Source organism: Galeopterus variegatus, unplaced genomic scaffold (assembly GCF_000696425.1).
Source record: "Galeopterus variegatus unplaced genomic scaffold, G_variegatus-3.0.2 Scaffold3452, whole genome shotgun sequence".
NCBI classification, from domain to species: Eukaryota; Metazoa; Chordata; class Mammalia; order Dermoptera; family Cynocephalidae; genus Galeopterus; species Galeopterus variegatus.
Window position 1 is genome coordinate 145,868 of NW_007729563.1, and position 16,493 is coordinate 162,360.

A 16,493-nucleotide genomic window follows, 5' to 3' on the forward strand; every position below is an offset into this window, starting at 1 on the left:
ATACATATATACATATACAAATTTTTGCTTTCTTAAAGAAACTGAAATATAGTTATATTATACAAATTACCATGCAACTTGCTCTTTTTTCATTTAACAATATATCATGAACGTCCTCTTTCAGGTCAAGAAATTCTTTTTAGTTGCATAATATCCTAAAATAAGGATATCCCATAATTTGGTCAACTACCCCCCCATTTACAGACATTCAAGTTGTCTCCTATTTTGTTTTGCCTCTACAAACAACAAAGCAATAAACATCCCCATTCATATAACTGAAAAGCACTATAGTATGATATCTGTAGAACAGTTTCCCAGAAGATAAAGTGCTGGATCAAAGGAGTTTTATATTTTAACAGGTATTAACAGATAACTCTCACATAAGATTCTAGCAACGCACATTCCCAAAAAGTACATGTGTGTGTGTATAAATAATCTATTTCCAAACTCAGTTGTTTTATCCCTCTAACTTCTATTTCTGTACCAAAACCTTATTTTATTACAGTAGCATTATAATAAAGTCAATATCTGGAAAAACAAGTCTTCTGACCCTCCACGCCCCTTTTTTGAAATGTCCTAGTTTTGTATATCATTAGTTTTTCCATATGAACTTTAAAATTATCTTGTCTGAGGTGGCTGGTTAGCTCAGTTGGTTAGAGTATGATGATGACAATACCAAGGTTCAGGGTTTGATCCCTGTACCTGCCAGCAAAAAAAAAAGATTTAAAAATCTTGTCTGGTTCCTCACCTTCTAGAAATATCCACTAGAATTCTTACTAGATTTGTGTGTGTATGTGTGCATGTATGTGTGTGTAAGAACAGAAGTCCACCTGGTTTCTAAGAAAGAACTGATCAGCCATGTCCAACCTCATAGCATAAAGAAATGTCCCATACCAAATAGCCAAAAACCCATGCTCTTTTGTAATTTTTTTTTCTTTTACAAAAAGCTGTGTTTGAATGAAGAAACATTTAAGATGAGTTTTAAAAATTTTCTTACGCCTGGTGGGGATAAATAGGGTGAAATTCTAAAGAATATGCACAAAATTTCAGGAATACTGGAAGATATTCCTGTCAACTCATCAGCATGTAGCTGAAAATTCTTTTTTTTTTTTTTTTCCCAAAAGATGACCGGTAAGGGGATCTTAACCCTTGACTTGGTGTTGTCAGCACCACGCTCAGCCAGTGAGCGAACCGGCCATCCCTATATGGGATCCGAACCCGGGGCCTTGGTGCTATCAGCACCGCACTCTCCCAAGTGAGCCACAGGCTGGCCCATGTAGCTGAAAATTCTTTTTTTTTTTTTTTTCCCAAAAGATGACCGGGAAGGGGATCTTAACCCTTGACTTGGTGTTGTCAGCACCACGCTCAGCCAGTGAGCGAACCGGCCATCCCTATATGGGATCCGAACCCGGGGCCTTGGTGCTATCAGCACCGCACTCTCCCAAGTGAGCCACAGGCTGGCCCATGTAGCTGAAAATTCTGTCACTCTGTTTTATGGTCTTAAAAGGAGCTTGATAGCTACAGCGGTATGGGCTCACATACAGACCCCTTTCAATCCACAGGGCAACCAGTAACCTCTGCCCAAGATGCTTCCTCCATTTATCCTGGTGCACTGCGCAATTATTTTCTATGTGGTATGTACTGAGAGCACTTACGGGACTCCAAAAGGATAAAAATCCACCTGTATAGATTACTATTAGTTCAATTTAAAGAGAACTAATAAACTACATCTGGCAAGTTGCACTGAAATTATACATACAAATATTTTAAAGATGAAAATAACTTGCTTTTAAAAGTATTCCATAGGTTGGGGCCGGCCCGGTGGCGCACTGGATAAGTGCGCCACTTGGGAAGCGCGGCGGCGCTCCCACCCGAGGGTTCGGATCCCACATACAGACCGGTTCCCGCTCACTGGCTGAGCGGGGCGCGGGAGAAACACCGAGGGTTGCAATCCCGTTGCCGGTCCCCGGTCCGGTACGGGGGCAACACTGAGGGTTGCGATCCGTTGCCGGACACGGGAAAAAGACAAAAGACAAAAAAAAAAAAAAAAAAAAGTATTCCATAGGATAAATTGAAATACTGTTTAAATCTCTTACCGGCTTCTTCGGCAGTGGAACATTATAAGGTACAGAACCAAGAACCATCTCAAAGAGTTTGTCTGAGTAAGGTATGGTTTTCTCTACACTTTCCCGGAAATGGGGATCCCACTTGGCATATAGGATAGTGCCACCAATACCTCCACCAACAAACAGAAGTCCAGCTCCAGCAATTTTGCCAGTAGTCAACCTAAGTGAAAGAAATGAGAAACATTTATATTTCTTGGCTCTCTTATACCTACTTTCCTATACCAATGTAAGAGTCTAAAGATCTCTAACCTCTTACTCTTCTATCACTGATTCAGATAACATCAGCCAAGTTTACCACCACAGCTACACATCACTTTTTCCTGATTTGTTTTTAACATGTCTGCGATAGAAAATAATAACATTTATTTACAGACAATTACATTTTTTAAAAAGTACAATATCTAGAATAGAAAGAATGAAGCAACTAACTTTCAAAGCTCCTCTCAACATTTCTGTAAATGCAATAAAATAAACCCCTTACAAAAGTAAGGTATTAAAATATCAAATAGAATTAACAAATATATTTTAAAGTTACAACATGCTGAGTTCTGAATATAAATCTATTTGCCATAGAATGAAAGATAGCACATTGGTGGTGGTGGGGACTGAGGGTGGGAGTCTGCTTTGTATGCCATCTAATTACCAAAGAACCAAAAGGAGCACCATTAACCAATTTTCACCTACAAATAATGACCCAGAAGGTACCCCAAAGATATTACAGCAAGGCTTCATTTAATGTAGGTATCCCTTAAAGAAATGTTTCAGGCAGCCATTTCCATATTCAAGGAAAATACACACACACACACACACACACACACACACACACACACACACACACCCCTTAGCAGCACACAGTTAAAAAGCTTAGTTACAGGGATACATACTACATACCCAGAACTGCCTGAAGTAGAATATCTACGGCATGGTTGCAACGGACGGAGGACAAACTTCCCACAGAGACAACTCTAAAAGAGAAAATATCACAACCAATACAGTTAAAGGAATCTGGAAAGCTTTTAGGGTTGGTAATGCAGAAATAATTATTTTAGTACAAATGTCTTCATTAATAAATATTTTATTTTCAGAAGTCAATTTACCATAAAACATATTTATAGATTCTTAAAAACGTGATGCTGGGCCGGCCCGTGGCTCACTCGGGAGTGCGGTGCTGATAACACCAAGGCCCCGGGTTCGGATCCCATATAGGATGGCCGGTTCGCTCACTGGCTGAGCGTGGTGCTGACAACACCAAGCCAAGGATTAAGATCCCCTTACCGGTCATATTTAAAAAAAAAAAAACGTGACGCTTTCTGTTCCCTTAGGCTCCCAAAAAATTATTTTTAATATTTAATTTAAAAAGGGGGTATCCAATTATGACCAATTAGCACTTTAAAGTATTATGATTACTAATTATTCCTTAAATATAGTTGGGATTTGCCATATGCGTTATTGGTTAGCAGGAAAATAAAACTATAGTATAAAATATCTATTTTACTTTATAAAATTAATTCAGACATCTGAAAAATCACCCAGAGACTAGCTAAAACCATGGCATTTAGGATACATACAAGTCCACTCAGGTGAGGGATTCAACCTCAGCTTCATTCATCCAGAAAACCAAGTTGCTCTAACGAGGTGGCTGGTCAATTCCTAGAGGGATTCCTCTAAATCTAAAAGGTTTATCATAGAGTATTGTTAAGACTAAAAGCCGAGAGTGTGGTGCTGATAAAACAAAGGTCACAGGTTCAGATCCCTATATAGGGATGGCCGGTTAGCTTACTTGGGAGAGCATGGTGCTGACGACACCAAGTCAAGGTTTAAGATCCCCTTACTGGTCATCTTTTTAAAAATAAAAAATTAACATAATTAAAGATAAAAAAATTTTTTTAAAGACTAAAAGCCAACAGGTTTTTTTTGTCCTTTTTTTTACTGACCGGTAACGGGATCGCAACCCTTGGTGTTGCGCCCGTACCGGGGACCGGCGACGGGATCACAACCCTCGGTGCTGCGCCCGCACCGCGCTCAGCCAGTGAGCAGGAACCAGTCTCCACATGGGATCCGAACCCTTGGCAGGAGCACCGCCACGCTCCCAAGCGGCGCCGCGCTCCCAAACGGCGCACTCTCCAGTGCGCCACCAGGCCGGCCCCTAAAAGCCAACAGTTTTAAGAAAAAAAAAAATTTTAACTAACGTTGTAAATGCTCAAGTACACTTATCTCCATATAACTAGCGGGTCCTTGCATAAAAGCAAATGATCAGGGCTATGTTCTGTGATTTATTTATTTATTTTTTTTCCTTTTTATCTTTTTTCGTGTCCAGCAATGGATCACAACCCTCAGTGTCGCGCCCGTACCGGACCGGGACCGGCAACAGGATCGCAACCCTCGGTGTTGCCCCCACACCTCGCTCAGCCAGTGAGCAGGAACCGGTCTGTATGTGGGATCCGAACCCTCGGCGGGAGCGCCACCACGCTCCCAAGCGGCACACTGTAGCAGTGCGCCACTGGGCCGGCCCGTGTGATTTATTTTAATCAAAGTAAAACACACAAATCCAAATGCTCCTTAACAATATGTGGATCCTTAAGTTAAGCAAATAAACAAGCATTTAAATATTACTTGGGGAAGGTTTTGATAAACTTAAAACCATTCACACACTATCAATTTGAAATTTCCAATTTACTGCATCCGTAAATAAAATCTTATTTTATACCAAGTAGAAAATCACATTGCAACAAGTCAAGGAAAAATGCACTCTCTAGGTTCCTTCATGAAATTTTATCTAAAGAATATCAGAAAAACACAAATTTCCTTTTAAAAATATCTTTAAAGAAAGTATATCATATGATCACAGGACACGTGAAATTACTCTAGAATTACAATTGCAATTTACATTCTATTTGCCAAAGCCTAGAGGCAAACACCTAATGTATTAACAGATTTTGAAAAAAACCAAAAGCAGATGTTTTAAAACATGTAAAGAAGATATAATTGCTATTAAAAAGTATTTCAATTAGGGTGTTTTCCTTCCATTCTGTAAAGCAGATAGTATGAAATTGTAAACAGAATTGTATCTACTTTTATATGTCAACAACTCCACTTTGTGACATACAGAGGAAATACTAGGACATCGCTAAAGCTGTGTTTTATCTAAGGTCATATTTTTCAACTCTCTAGGTTTAAACAGATATTCAGGTAAAAAGTAAGGCACTACTGACAGTGGACAATTAGCTAAGTGGAATATCAAGCAGCAAGAATAATAGCTAACTGATTCTGGGCAATACAGAAGCAAATTCAACACTAGAGTTTGAAAACACCCTAATTCACACCAATATTTTTTAATCTGTTTCTTTGTCCATCTTCTGCTTTCTTTTATCTTGACCTTCTATCCTCCCTTTGATAGAATATATTTTATTTGACTGTAAGTTCCCAATATCAAACAAATTTAAAATTTGACATTTGAAATCAAAATTCAAAAGGTTTAAATATGTGTAGAGTGAAGTCTTCCTTATACTTTAGTTCCCCAGCCATCCAGTTTCCCTCTCCATAGGGAATACATGCATATTTTCCTGACCTTCCCCACCTTTACACAAGTGATATCATAATATACACCCAGTTTTGTACTAAAGCTCATCCAAGTATATTTTAGATCCTTGTATATCAGTACATGAAAAGCTTCCTAGTGAATTTTATAGTGATTCATTGTTCTACTGTATGGATGTTACCTAACATACTAACCAGCCCCCTACTGATGAATACTGAGGTTTTGTCTAAATTTTTGTTATAATAAATAATGCTGCCTATGTAAAACTGTACATACATATTTTGTGTTAATTCTTAACAGCATTCATAAAAGTAAAATTTTCCATGTTGATAAATACTGCCAAATTAGCCAAATTGTCTTCTAGCAATATGAGAATGTTTTCCCATATCTTCTCCAACACACTGTACCGAGTTTTTTTTATCACTGACAATCTGAGGGTTTGTGAAAATATGGTGTTTCAGTGTAATTTTAATCACAATCCCCTTTATTATGATTGTGCATCTTTTCATGTTTGTGATCTATTTTTATTTCCTTTGTTAACTGTTAGTGTACCCTTTGCCCACTTTTTAAATTAGATTGATCTACTTCATATTCCTTTGTCTAAGTGCTCTTTATATGCGAAGAGAAATTAGCCATGTGTCTGCTAATTGCAAATGTTTTTTCCAGTTTGTGATCATCTTTTTGTCTTTGCTTACGGTAGTCTATGCCATGCAGAAAATTACTTTTATGGAGTCAAAATTGTCAATCATTTCTTTTATGGCTTCTGGGTTTTCTCATATTTTTAGAAAGCCACTCTCAAATTATAAAATAAACCTTTCATGGTTTCTTCTACTCTCATGTTTTTGTTTTTGTTTTTTTAATTTAAATCTTTGAAACTAGTGTAAAGTATGAGGTGTGGATTTGACTTAATTTTTTTCCATACGTCTATTCAGTTATCCCTAAATCATAAGCTAAATAATCCATTTTTTTCCAATGATTTGAAATGCCACCTTTAAAATATACTAAATTCTTACATGAATTTAGACTTCCTGTTTTGTTCTACTGATCTATCTATTCATATACTAATATCACACATCTTAGAATTAGGTTTTAATTTGGTAGGGCTACATTATAGTCCCATCTTCTAGTACTATTCGTTTTCAGAATTTTTGCTAATATTCTTTTGTTTTTTTTAAGCTGAGCTAAAATTTTTTTTTTTTTTTTTTTTTGGTGGCTGGCCAGTACAGGGATCAAACCCCAGACCCTGGTGTAACCAGTACCACACTCTAACCACCTGAGCTAACTGGCCAAGCCCCTGAGCTTAATTTTTAAGCTATTTTATTTCATCAAACACTAAGACAAAAACTTTTTTAAATGTACCATTAAGAAAGGAAAAATGCAGGGCTGGAGGATTAGCTCAGTTGGTTAGGGTGTGGTGCTGATAACACCAAGGTCCACAGTTTGATCCCTGTATCAGCCAACCACCAAAAAAAAAAAAGGAAAAATGCTTTTAATTAAATGACGTGCTGTCACTGTAAAATGCACCCTGCTTTAAGAGAGGATAAAATGTGAAAAATAATTTTATCTTTCATAACCAAAACATGGTAGCAAAAAGTTCCACACTTCTATATTAAAAATAGAAATAAATTACTTTATCATGACTCAGATTAATAGTTTTTATCTGAAACTGGTTCTTGCTTTAAAAAAATTCAAGTATCCCATTCATTAGCCCACCCTCATATTCTAAGTAGTATTTAGTATCCCAATAACAGCTTTAATAATCAGAAAAATCTTGGGAGCTGGCCAGTTAGCTCAGCTAGTTAGACCACAGTGTTATAATGCCACAATCAAGGGTTCGGATCCCCATACTAGGCCAGCCACCCAAAAAAGAAAAAAAATTAATAGTCAAAAAAATCTACATTTTTTATAGTTTTATCGCCCAACTATGAATCCCCAGACACCACAGTACAGTCTTACTTATTTAAAAAACAACTTACGTCTTTTAAGTCTCTTCTATGTATAACATTTACCTGTTGAAGAACCTGGGTTGTTTTTGACTTGTACAATTTTCCACAGATTAGATTTTGCTAACGGTGCAATTTAACATGTTCCTGTCCCCTATTTCCTGCACACTGTAGCTGAATACAGATACTTGCTCAGATGGCTGTTCACTCTCTCTGACAAGACTACAGGTAGTGTTGTGGTTGTCTCTGTTTTTGTGACATTAATAACTGTGTTGATGTATAATGTCTAGATACATTAATTTATTAGAAGTTGTAAAAAGTAGTATCTATCATGTTTCATTTATTATTTGAAACATTTTATAAAGAGATGCTACCCTTCATCCACAATTTTGTTACCCAATAGTACAGTTCATAAAGGAAAGGCAGGATAAATGCTTGATTCTTTCTTTTTATGCTTTTGTCCAGTTCTAATGATGAATTTTGTGGGGTTTTGTTTGTTTGTTTAGTAATTGTGGCAGATTGTACTTCTAAGAATTGTTACATTTCCCATCCCACATGCTTTTCTAGAACTTCGTCGCCTTCTCCAGAACCTCACTACCTCAGTGAGACCTCAAAAACCTCCTAATGCTAGAGTGAGCAGGACCTGGGCTTTAGGAAAATTTTAAAAGACAGTTTCTTTCCTCTTTTCTTCCCATCCTCTAACTTTCTTCTCTCGCTTGCCAAGTAGAATAACAAGGCTGTTGGAAGCTAATCAGGACCTTACAAAACTAACATTTCTTCACTGAGGCTTGCAGAGTTCTGAAAACAGACGTCTGGAGGCTGACCTTAAGCACCAACAAGGAATAGAAGGTCCAGCTATGAGTTAACAGAAGCTACCTGCTAGAGCTTTGCAAAGAAGTTGATTCCCTACTAAATCTTCCCACATTCTATTCCCTCAACCTCCTCCTTAAAAACTCCTCAGTAGGGCCGGCCCAGTGGCGCACTGGATAGTGCGCCGCTTGGGAAGCGCGGCGGCACTCCCACCCGAGGGTTCGGATCCCACATACAGACCAGTTCCCGCTCACTGGCTGAGCGAGGCGCAGGAGCAACACCGAGGGCTGCGATCCCGTTGCTGGTCCAGTACGGGGGCGACACTGAGGGTTGCGATCCGTTGCCGGACACGGAAAAAGACAAAAAAAAAAAACTCCTCAGTAAATCTGAGCCTTTGAGATGGGTTAGCCTGCCACCTCCTTCGGGTCCTGAATAAAGCCACTTTCCCTTTTCACCACCGTTTCCTTACATATACATGTGAATATATTTTATATATTCTCACTGGGGTGTATTAAATTATCAATTAAGATGTATTTCAAAATGGTCTGAAGGTCACTGGTCTAGAGATATGAAAATGAGGAATAATGAAATGGATAGGAGCAAACAACAGGCTGTATGATCTACTAAACTACTTTTTTTTTTTAAAAGATGACTGGTAAAGGGATCTTAACCCTCGTCTTGGTGTTGTCAGCACCATGCTCAGCCAGTGAGCGAACCGGCCATCCCTATATAGGATCCGAACCCGTGGCCTTGGTGTTATCAGCACTGCACTCTCCCGAGTGAGCCACAGGCCGGCTGCACTAAACTACTTTCTAGCACGTGTGGTTACCTGCGTACCTCTATTAATAACATACTGTTTTATAATCCTGATGGAAAGAATTTTACAAGATGACAGATCATGTCCACACACAAGTTCAATCCTAAGCTAGCCAGGTTATTGAACTTGGTCTTAGTTAAATAAGCCAGCTTGGCTGACCCTTGAGAATGTTTCTTCCTTTTCAGGAAGGGGCTGAAAGAACAAATGAAAAGGCAGTGAGGCACATGCTGAAGATACCAGAAGAACAGTGAGGCAGAGTAGAAAACTAACAAGAAAAGAGCCAGATCATGAAGGAAGGACCTGGAAGGTGTGGTTAGAAGTTTAGATTTTATTCTGAATGTGATGGGATGTCACTAAATGGCATGGCATAATCTGTATGCTTTTTAAAAGCCTCCATTAACCACTGTATATATAACTGACTCTACCAGCGAAATAGTAAAAGCAGGAAGATATTTAAGAAGATGGGGTTTGATGAAGTGGAAAGGATCTTGAAGAGTGGAATATTCTGGATAAACTGACAAAAATCAAAAAAGAATTTAGAAATTTGAGTACAAAGCTAAAAAGAGGAGGCTAAAGAGTCATCTGCTTAGGGATTAAAGTTCTGAGAGTTGATGTAATCCCAAGTAAGTATATAGAGATAGAAAGAGACGTAAAGAGGTATATTCAGAGGTACAAGAAAGAAGCAGACTCCATAAAGGAAAATGAGGAGAGAGATGGTTAAGATGGGACCCAAGATAATACATGAGAGAAGGCAAAATACAAAAGTTTCATAAAGCATCAATATCAAATGCTATTCAATGAATGAGGAGATAAAATAAACCAATGAATTTTACAAGACAGCAATTTCAGGAAGCTTGGAAATCCTGGTTGAGAGCTAGAAAAGGGTTCATACTTTATTATTAAGTTTTAATTAGTTTTCTTATTTCCTAATTGGGATCCTGAATAGTTAATTCTTTTTTTTTTTTTTTCCTTTTTGTCTTTTTCCGTGTCCGGCAAGGGATCACAACCCTCAGTGTCGCGCCCGTACCGGGACCGGCAACGGGATAGCAACCCTCGGTGTTGCTCCCGCACCTCGCTCAGCCAGTGAGCGGGAACCGGTCTGTACGTGGGATCCGAACCCTCGGCAGGAGCGCCACCGCGCTCCCAAGCTGCGCACTGTAGCAGTGCGCCACCGGGCCGGCCCCTGAATAGTTAATTCTGAATTAAATGAAAGAGAGGTTATCCAGGTGAGCCTGGCCCAATCACATAAGCCCATTAAATCTGGTTTTTAGACAGCAAAAACAGGGAAGTAAGATTTTGAAGTCAGAGAGACAAGGTCCTGGCAGTATACAAGAAAACAAACATCTATTTTACCAATAGCCTCTGGGGGTCTTGTGGCAAGGAACTGTGAGCAGCCTCTAGAAGCTCAGAGCAGTGGCTGGCAAGAGCTACCAAGAAAACAAGAGACTTCAGTCCTACAGATGCAAGGGACTGAATTCTGCCAACAAACTACATGACCTTGGAAGAGGACCCCGATCTCCAAATGAGAATCACAGTATGGCCAACATTTTGACTGCAGTCTTGTATGGCCCTGAGCAGAGAACCCAGATCATTCAAATCCAGATTTCTATCCTACAGAAACTGTAAGATAATCAATGGGTGTTGTTTTAACCAGCAAAGTTTGCGGCATTTTTTACATAGCAATAGGAGACTAATATAGGCCTCACTTTCCCACGGAAAAGGCTACTTTTCTTACTCTCGCTATGAATGGGGAGAGAAGTAAATTTGAAAAAACAAAGCTTGACTTTTATGATCTTTAACTCACTATACCAGGGATTTTGTTCAACTACTGCTTGAGTCGCAGTATCTGCTTTGCAATACAACATTTTGCCCAAATATCAATTTTCTGAAAATCGTGAACAATGGAATAGGTTTATTTTTATTTTCAGTTATGCAAAACTAAAAGTAACTGGGTTTCTAGGCTCCTTGAATGTCAGCCAAAGTTATCCTAGCACCTGGAGACACAGATCCCCAGGATAATCTAAGAAACAAGCACAAGGTCATGACTCCTGTCCTTCCCCAAATACCAGGAGTTTGAGCTGCATAAACGAAAATCTTTCGTAGGAAAGAATACCTCAGAGGTGTTCTCAGCTACAAAAAGAAAGGCAGTCCCTCCTGTATAATTCCACCCCGACCCCTAAAACGCGGACTCTCTCTAGCAGTCCAGGCACCTCCTTTTAAATATGCAACAAGCCTCGGCTAAGCAGCTCCTGCGGGAAACTGTAGTTCTCCCGGCTCGACCTTCACCCCTCGAAACCTAACACGAGCCCAACCGGCGACCCGGACGCCCGCAGCCAGTATTGGCCCTTGACTTGGGGTAGCGAGGTGCTGATTGGATGACACGTCCGCGAAGCCGCGCCTGCCGCCCTGCGCCCGCCTCCCCACTACCTGTCCACACCCCATCCCACTTCGGCAATAACCCTCAAGTCATTCCAGTCGGGCGAACGCTCTAGCGAACTGCCTCACGGGCACGCCCGGGCCTCTTGGGATGAGGGCGGCCTACGACCCGCCTTTGTCCTGGGGCCTAGGCAGCGCCAAAGCCTCCCCGGCTTTCCGCTGCTGTCCCGAGTCATCTTCCTCACGCGCTCTCTCGCGGAACTCCCGCGCTCACCTGGGCGGCTGCGGTCACGCCGTATAACTGACAGGCCCGCAGCATCTCGGCCGAGCAGACGGCGCTACTGGTGTACGCGGGAGCTGCCGCGGCGGCGCAAGTCAGGGAAGGCGTGCGTGCGTGTGTGCGTGCCTGCGTCCGTGCCGCCTCTCCGCGCCGGGCGCACCGGAAGGGCAGCCAACGCCACTGCGCACGCGCAGACCCCTTCCCGGGTCCCAGCCTGCAGCTCCGAGAGGGTGAGCCGTGCCCAGGCTGCGGCAAGGCGAGCTCGAGACGATTGGTGAGGAGGCGGGAAGTTCGGATTCCCCTTCCGGGTCGCGCTCGGGCTGCTGGTCTGTAACTCGGAGCAGGGGTTACAGCGGCGTGGGAGCGCGGGTGCCTGAAATTCTGTGTTCGACCGCAGGCGGAAAACGTACAAGCCTGACTCTGGAGGATTAAAGCAAGAAAGTTTCTCAGCCATCTCTGTGAGCTGGATATTTCGTAGGAAGGAAGTTACGTAAACAATGGAGTGGACCCAGTTTTCGCGTTTGTTTCGTTTGACAGCCCTTCCTCGGGGAGTCATCCTGATTGCTGGAGACTGGCTGAACTAACACTGGAGGGACCCTTGTGCGGAACGTGTGGTTCGTGTATCTAATAAGTGGCAGAGCAGGTATAGGAACCCAGAAGCTTCGGGCTCCACAGCTTCCAAATCACCCTTCTTTCCCCGTCAGGTTTCTATTTTAGAAAGATAATTTTCGCAGCAGTCTGTGGGATGGGGTGGGAGATAAGGAAGTCAGTGCGGAAGTACTGTTCAAAGTGTGCCATTGAGTGTAATCAAAATGTAACATGTTAAATATTGAACACGGTATTAACAGTCCGTGTGTACTGCACTGATATTAATAGTATTAACAAGAATGATCACACTGTAATGATATACAAGCTAATTATCCTAATTTTACCGTCACATACGGTACACAGTGTTGGTAGTCAACTCTGTACCCCACAAATATGTATAATCCATTAAATCTCAATGAAAATAAATAAATAAAAGAAGAATTTAATTCAGGGGATTGGTTACGCGGAGAATGGAACTGTCGAAAAGCTATACAGAGGTGGTGAAGCAATGCAGAAATTAGCAGTAGCAGGAAGGTATCACCACCCCTAAGCTAAAGTCGAGATCCAGCGAGTGTGCTATGTTATAGGAGTCGAGGGGCTGATATCCCCTAACAATGCAGAGGGAGAACCAGTTACTGCCAGAGATGCTGCTCAAGGGAGTGGGGTGGAGTGTGGTGGGGAAGGGGGCTGCTCCCATTGCTGCCTCCCATGGACTGAACCTAGCTGGAAGCTAGGGAACAAGGAAGCCTGGGACAGAAGTCTGCAGGGGTCACCACCCCCTACTGTACGAAGTAGAGTAGGAAAAGGGTGAGAAATGGAACTGAAGACATTGGGCTATTAGGCAGGACTGGCCACCTATCTGTATTTAATCGGCTGACCAGTTAGCTCACTTTGTTAGAGCATAGGGCTGATAACACCAAGGTCAAGGGTTTGGATCCCCATACCAGCCAGCTGCTAAAAAAGAAAAAAAAAAAAGTGGACATATTTCATCATATCTAAGATGCCATCGATTGTAAGATGCAACATTATTTTGTGAACCACTAAGAAAGGAAAATGTTGCCAACTAAACTATGATGCAATTCTAGGACTCCATCCATTGCGGTGCATTTTGATATAATGTTCATTTTTTGCGGTGCATTTTGATATAATGTTCATTTTAAGATCAATAAAATATGCTTTTTTGCTGTGTGTATTAGTCTGTTTTTGTTGCTTATAACAAGTACACTGAACTGGATAATTTATAAAGAAAATAAAATTTATTGCTTACAGTTTCTGAAGCTGAGAAGTCCAAAGTCCATCTGGTAATGGCAACAGTGACCCAGGGGTTTCACATTGCAAGGTGGTGGAAGCAGAGAGAACAGAAAGACAGATTCTCCTTTTCTTTCAAAGCCCTCAGAACCACGCCCCTGACCACCGTCTTTAATCCATTCACTATAGCATCATCCTACAATCCAATCATTTCTTCAAGGCCCCACCTTACAGTTCCAATAATAGAATTTCCCACCCTCTTAACAGTCACAGTGGGGGCTAAGTTCCTAATACGTAAAACTCGGGGGACACAATTCAAGCTTCAATGAGTTTTGGGGGGACAGTTTAATCCACTATGTGACCTTAAGAAAATGGTATTAGTATCTTATCACAATATCATAGAAACTAAATGACTTGTATATCCTCTCCTGTGTTTGCAAAGTACATTCAGGTCTTCATTAGGTAATTTGTTACAATATGGTATTCTCTCTAGAAGTAGACTGCACTGCTACTACCATTTGTAAAATGGAGAAGTGGATTTGAAGGTTATCTAAAATCAAACAATTACTTAAACTTGTATATGTTCTATGCCTTTCAGAATACTTTAGTAATTACATTATGCTCTTTCATATCTCTGTCACCTTACAGTCTCCAGAGCACTTTCCATTTTCTTTAGTATATTTAGTAAACGAGACTGTAGTGTCCTCGCCCCAATCCCTGCCTACCACTGTCATGCTGGGTGTTGCCAGGGTGGTGACTTTTCTTACACCCTTGGCCTTAAACCTCTCAATGCCAATGAGCACTTTAATTCTGCTCTGGCCATGTAAGTCACAGCCACTCCTTGGGCCTGAACATCATTAGCAACCTCTCCAGCTTCAAAATCTGAAACCTCAAAATTCTTTAGTTTCCTAACCTCTCTTTTAACGAAGTCCATAATCCTCACCCTCCACATGCAAGTTATGAATTTTTTGGCTTTCACATTTTATCAAGACTCTCCTAAAGTAACACAAATTTAAATCATATTAGTCTCTTGTTCAAAAACGTGTGATGACTTCCATTGCCAATTCAAAGAGTCTTTGTGAATTTCTCAATATGCTTTTACAGCATGTGGATGTGTTTGGACTCAAAAGTGGCCACCATAGGTGGGAGATCAAGATGGCAACAATAGAGTTCCAAGCTCATCACCCACTTATACCCCCTATATCCCAGAGAAACTGAAGTATAACCTCAGAGGTTCTTAAAATGTGATCTAGGGAGACTGAGACCATTTCGGTCAGAGGAAGGTCCATAAAATGAAAACTATTTTCATAATATGTTAACATATTATTTCCCTTTTCCTCTCATTATCTCAAAATTGTAGAGTTTTACCAGAAGCTACCTGAAATATGTGGCAAGAAATTGAATGCAGAAGCAAATTTCAGAATCCAGTTTTTTATTTTGCTACACCTTTTTTTAGATTTTAGATTTCTTTTTAGATTTGCAAAAAGGTTAAACAATACCACTCTTCTTGCTATTCTTTTTTTTTTTTTTTTAATTTTGGGATAGCTATTTTTTCATATTATTTCAAAATATGTTAACAAGTAATGGGTTTATAATTGTTATTTTAAAATAGGTGGGGTAGACAGAACGATGATCCCTCAAAGACGGCCACATTCTCCTAATCTCTAGAACCTGTAAATATATTACATGACAAAAGGGACTTTGTGGGTACAATTAAGTATCTCTTGACATGAGGAGACTATCCTATATTATCTTTGTGGGGCCAGTGTAATCACAAGAGTCCTTCTGAGTAAAAGGGGGAGGCAGGAGGCAAAGAGTCAGAGAAGGAGATGTGACAATGGAAGCAGAGGTCAGAGTGATCTGATTGTTGTCTGAAGATATAAGGAGGTCATGAGCAAGGAATGCAGGCAGCTTCTAGAAACTGGAAAAAGCGAGGAAAAGGATTCTTCCCTAGAGCCACCAGAAGGAATGCAGCCCTGTGGGTACCTTGATTTTAGCCCTGTGAAATCCATTTTGGGCTTCTGACCTACAGGACTGTAAGATAATGAATTTCTGACATTTAAGCAAGTAAGTTTGTGGTAATTTGATGCAGCAGCAATAGGAAACTCATACAATAACTTTTTAATTTTTCTTTTTAGTTTAATTTCCAATACAGTGAATACCAATAGATATAATCCATATAAGTAAAATCTCTTTGGGAACCTCAATAATTTTTGAGAGTGTAAAAGGATTCTGAGAACAAAAAGTTGAAGTACCATTGTTCTGAATAAATCCTGTGTCTTTCTGTCTTGGCTCCCTCTCTTTTCACCTTAGCTCTTGCTGTTCTTACTGTCTATAATGGCCTTGCCTGAAAGGACGACAGGACCCGAGCTGACAGTTCACCGGAGAAGTTCCGCTTTATTCAGGGGAGAAGCATACATTTACATCGCAACCCTCAGTGTCGCGCCCGTACCGGACCAGGACCGGCAACGGGATTGCAACCCTCGGTGTTGCTCCCACACCTCGCTCAGCCAGTGAGCGGGAACCGGTCTGTATGTGGGATCCGAACCCTCGGCGGGAGCGCCACCACACTCCCAAGCGGCGCACTGTGTCTTTTTGATGTGCTTTGCAAAGGGAGACCCCTAACCGTGCGGGTAGCCGAGAGGCTTCAAGGAGCTTGTCTATTAGGGCAGAATTCGTTATGGTGTTGCCTTTGGTATTGAGTAATCCCCTTTCTTTCCAAATTGCTGCATGGGATATAAGTATGTGGAAAACATATTTGGAATCT

At 40.8% G+C, this 16,493-nt stretch overlaps 1 protein-coding gene across 4 annotated transcripts in view; it reads right to left on the reverse strand.

The window, feature by feature from the left end:
- The window catches only part of IMMT (inner membrane protein, mitochondrial), a 39,966-nt gene extending 27,950 nt beyond the window's left edge, over positions 1–12,016 (reverse strand). For 3 of the 4 annotated variants that reach the window (XM_008585096.1, XM_008585095.1, XM_008585094.1), the window contains exons 1-3: positions 11,885–12,007; positions 3,018–3,091; positions 2,097–2,286 (exon numbers count right to left, since the gene is read on the reverse strand). In XM_008585096.1, coding sequence (XP_008583318.1) covers positions 2,097–2,286; positions 3,018–3,091; positions 11,885–11,929 — 309 coding nt within the window. In that variant the 5' untranslated portion in view covers positions 11,930–12,007. Of the gene's footprint in view, positions 1–2,096; positions 2,287–3,017; positions 3,092–11,884 lie in introns of all 4 variants that reach the window. The other variant, XM_008585093.1, reaches the window with a different exon arrangement.
- Positions 12,017–16,493: the final 4,477 nt, after the last annotated feature.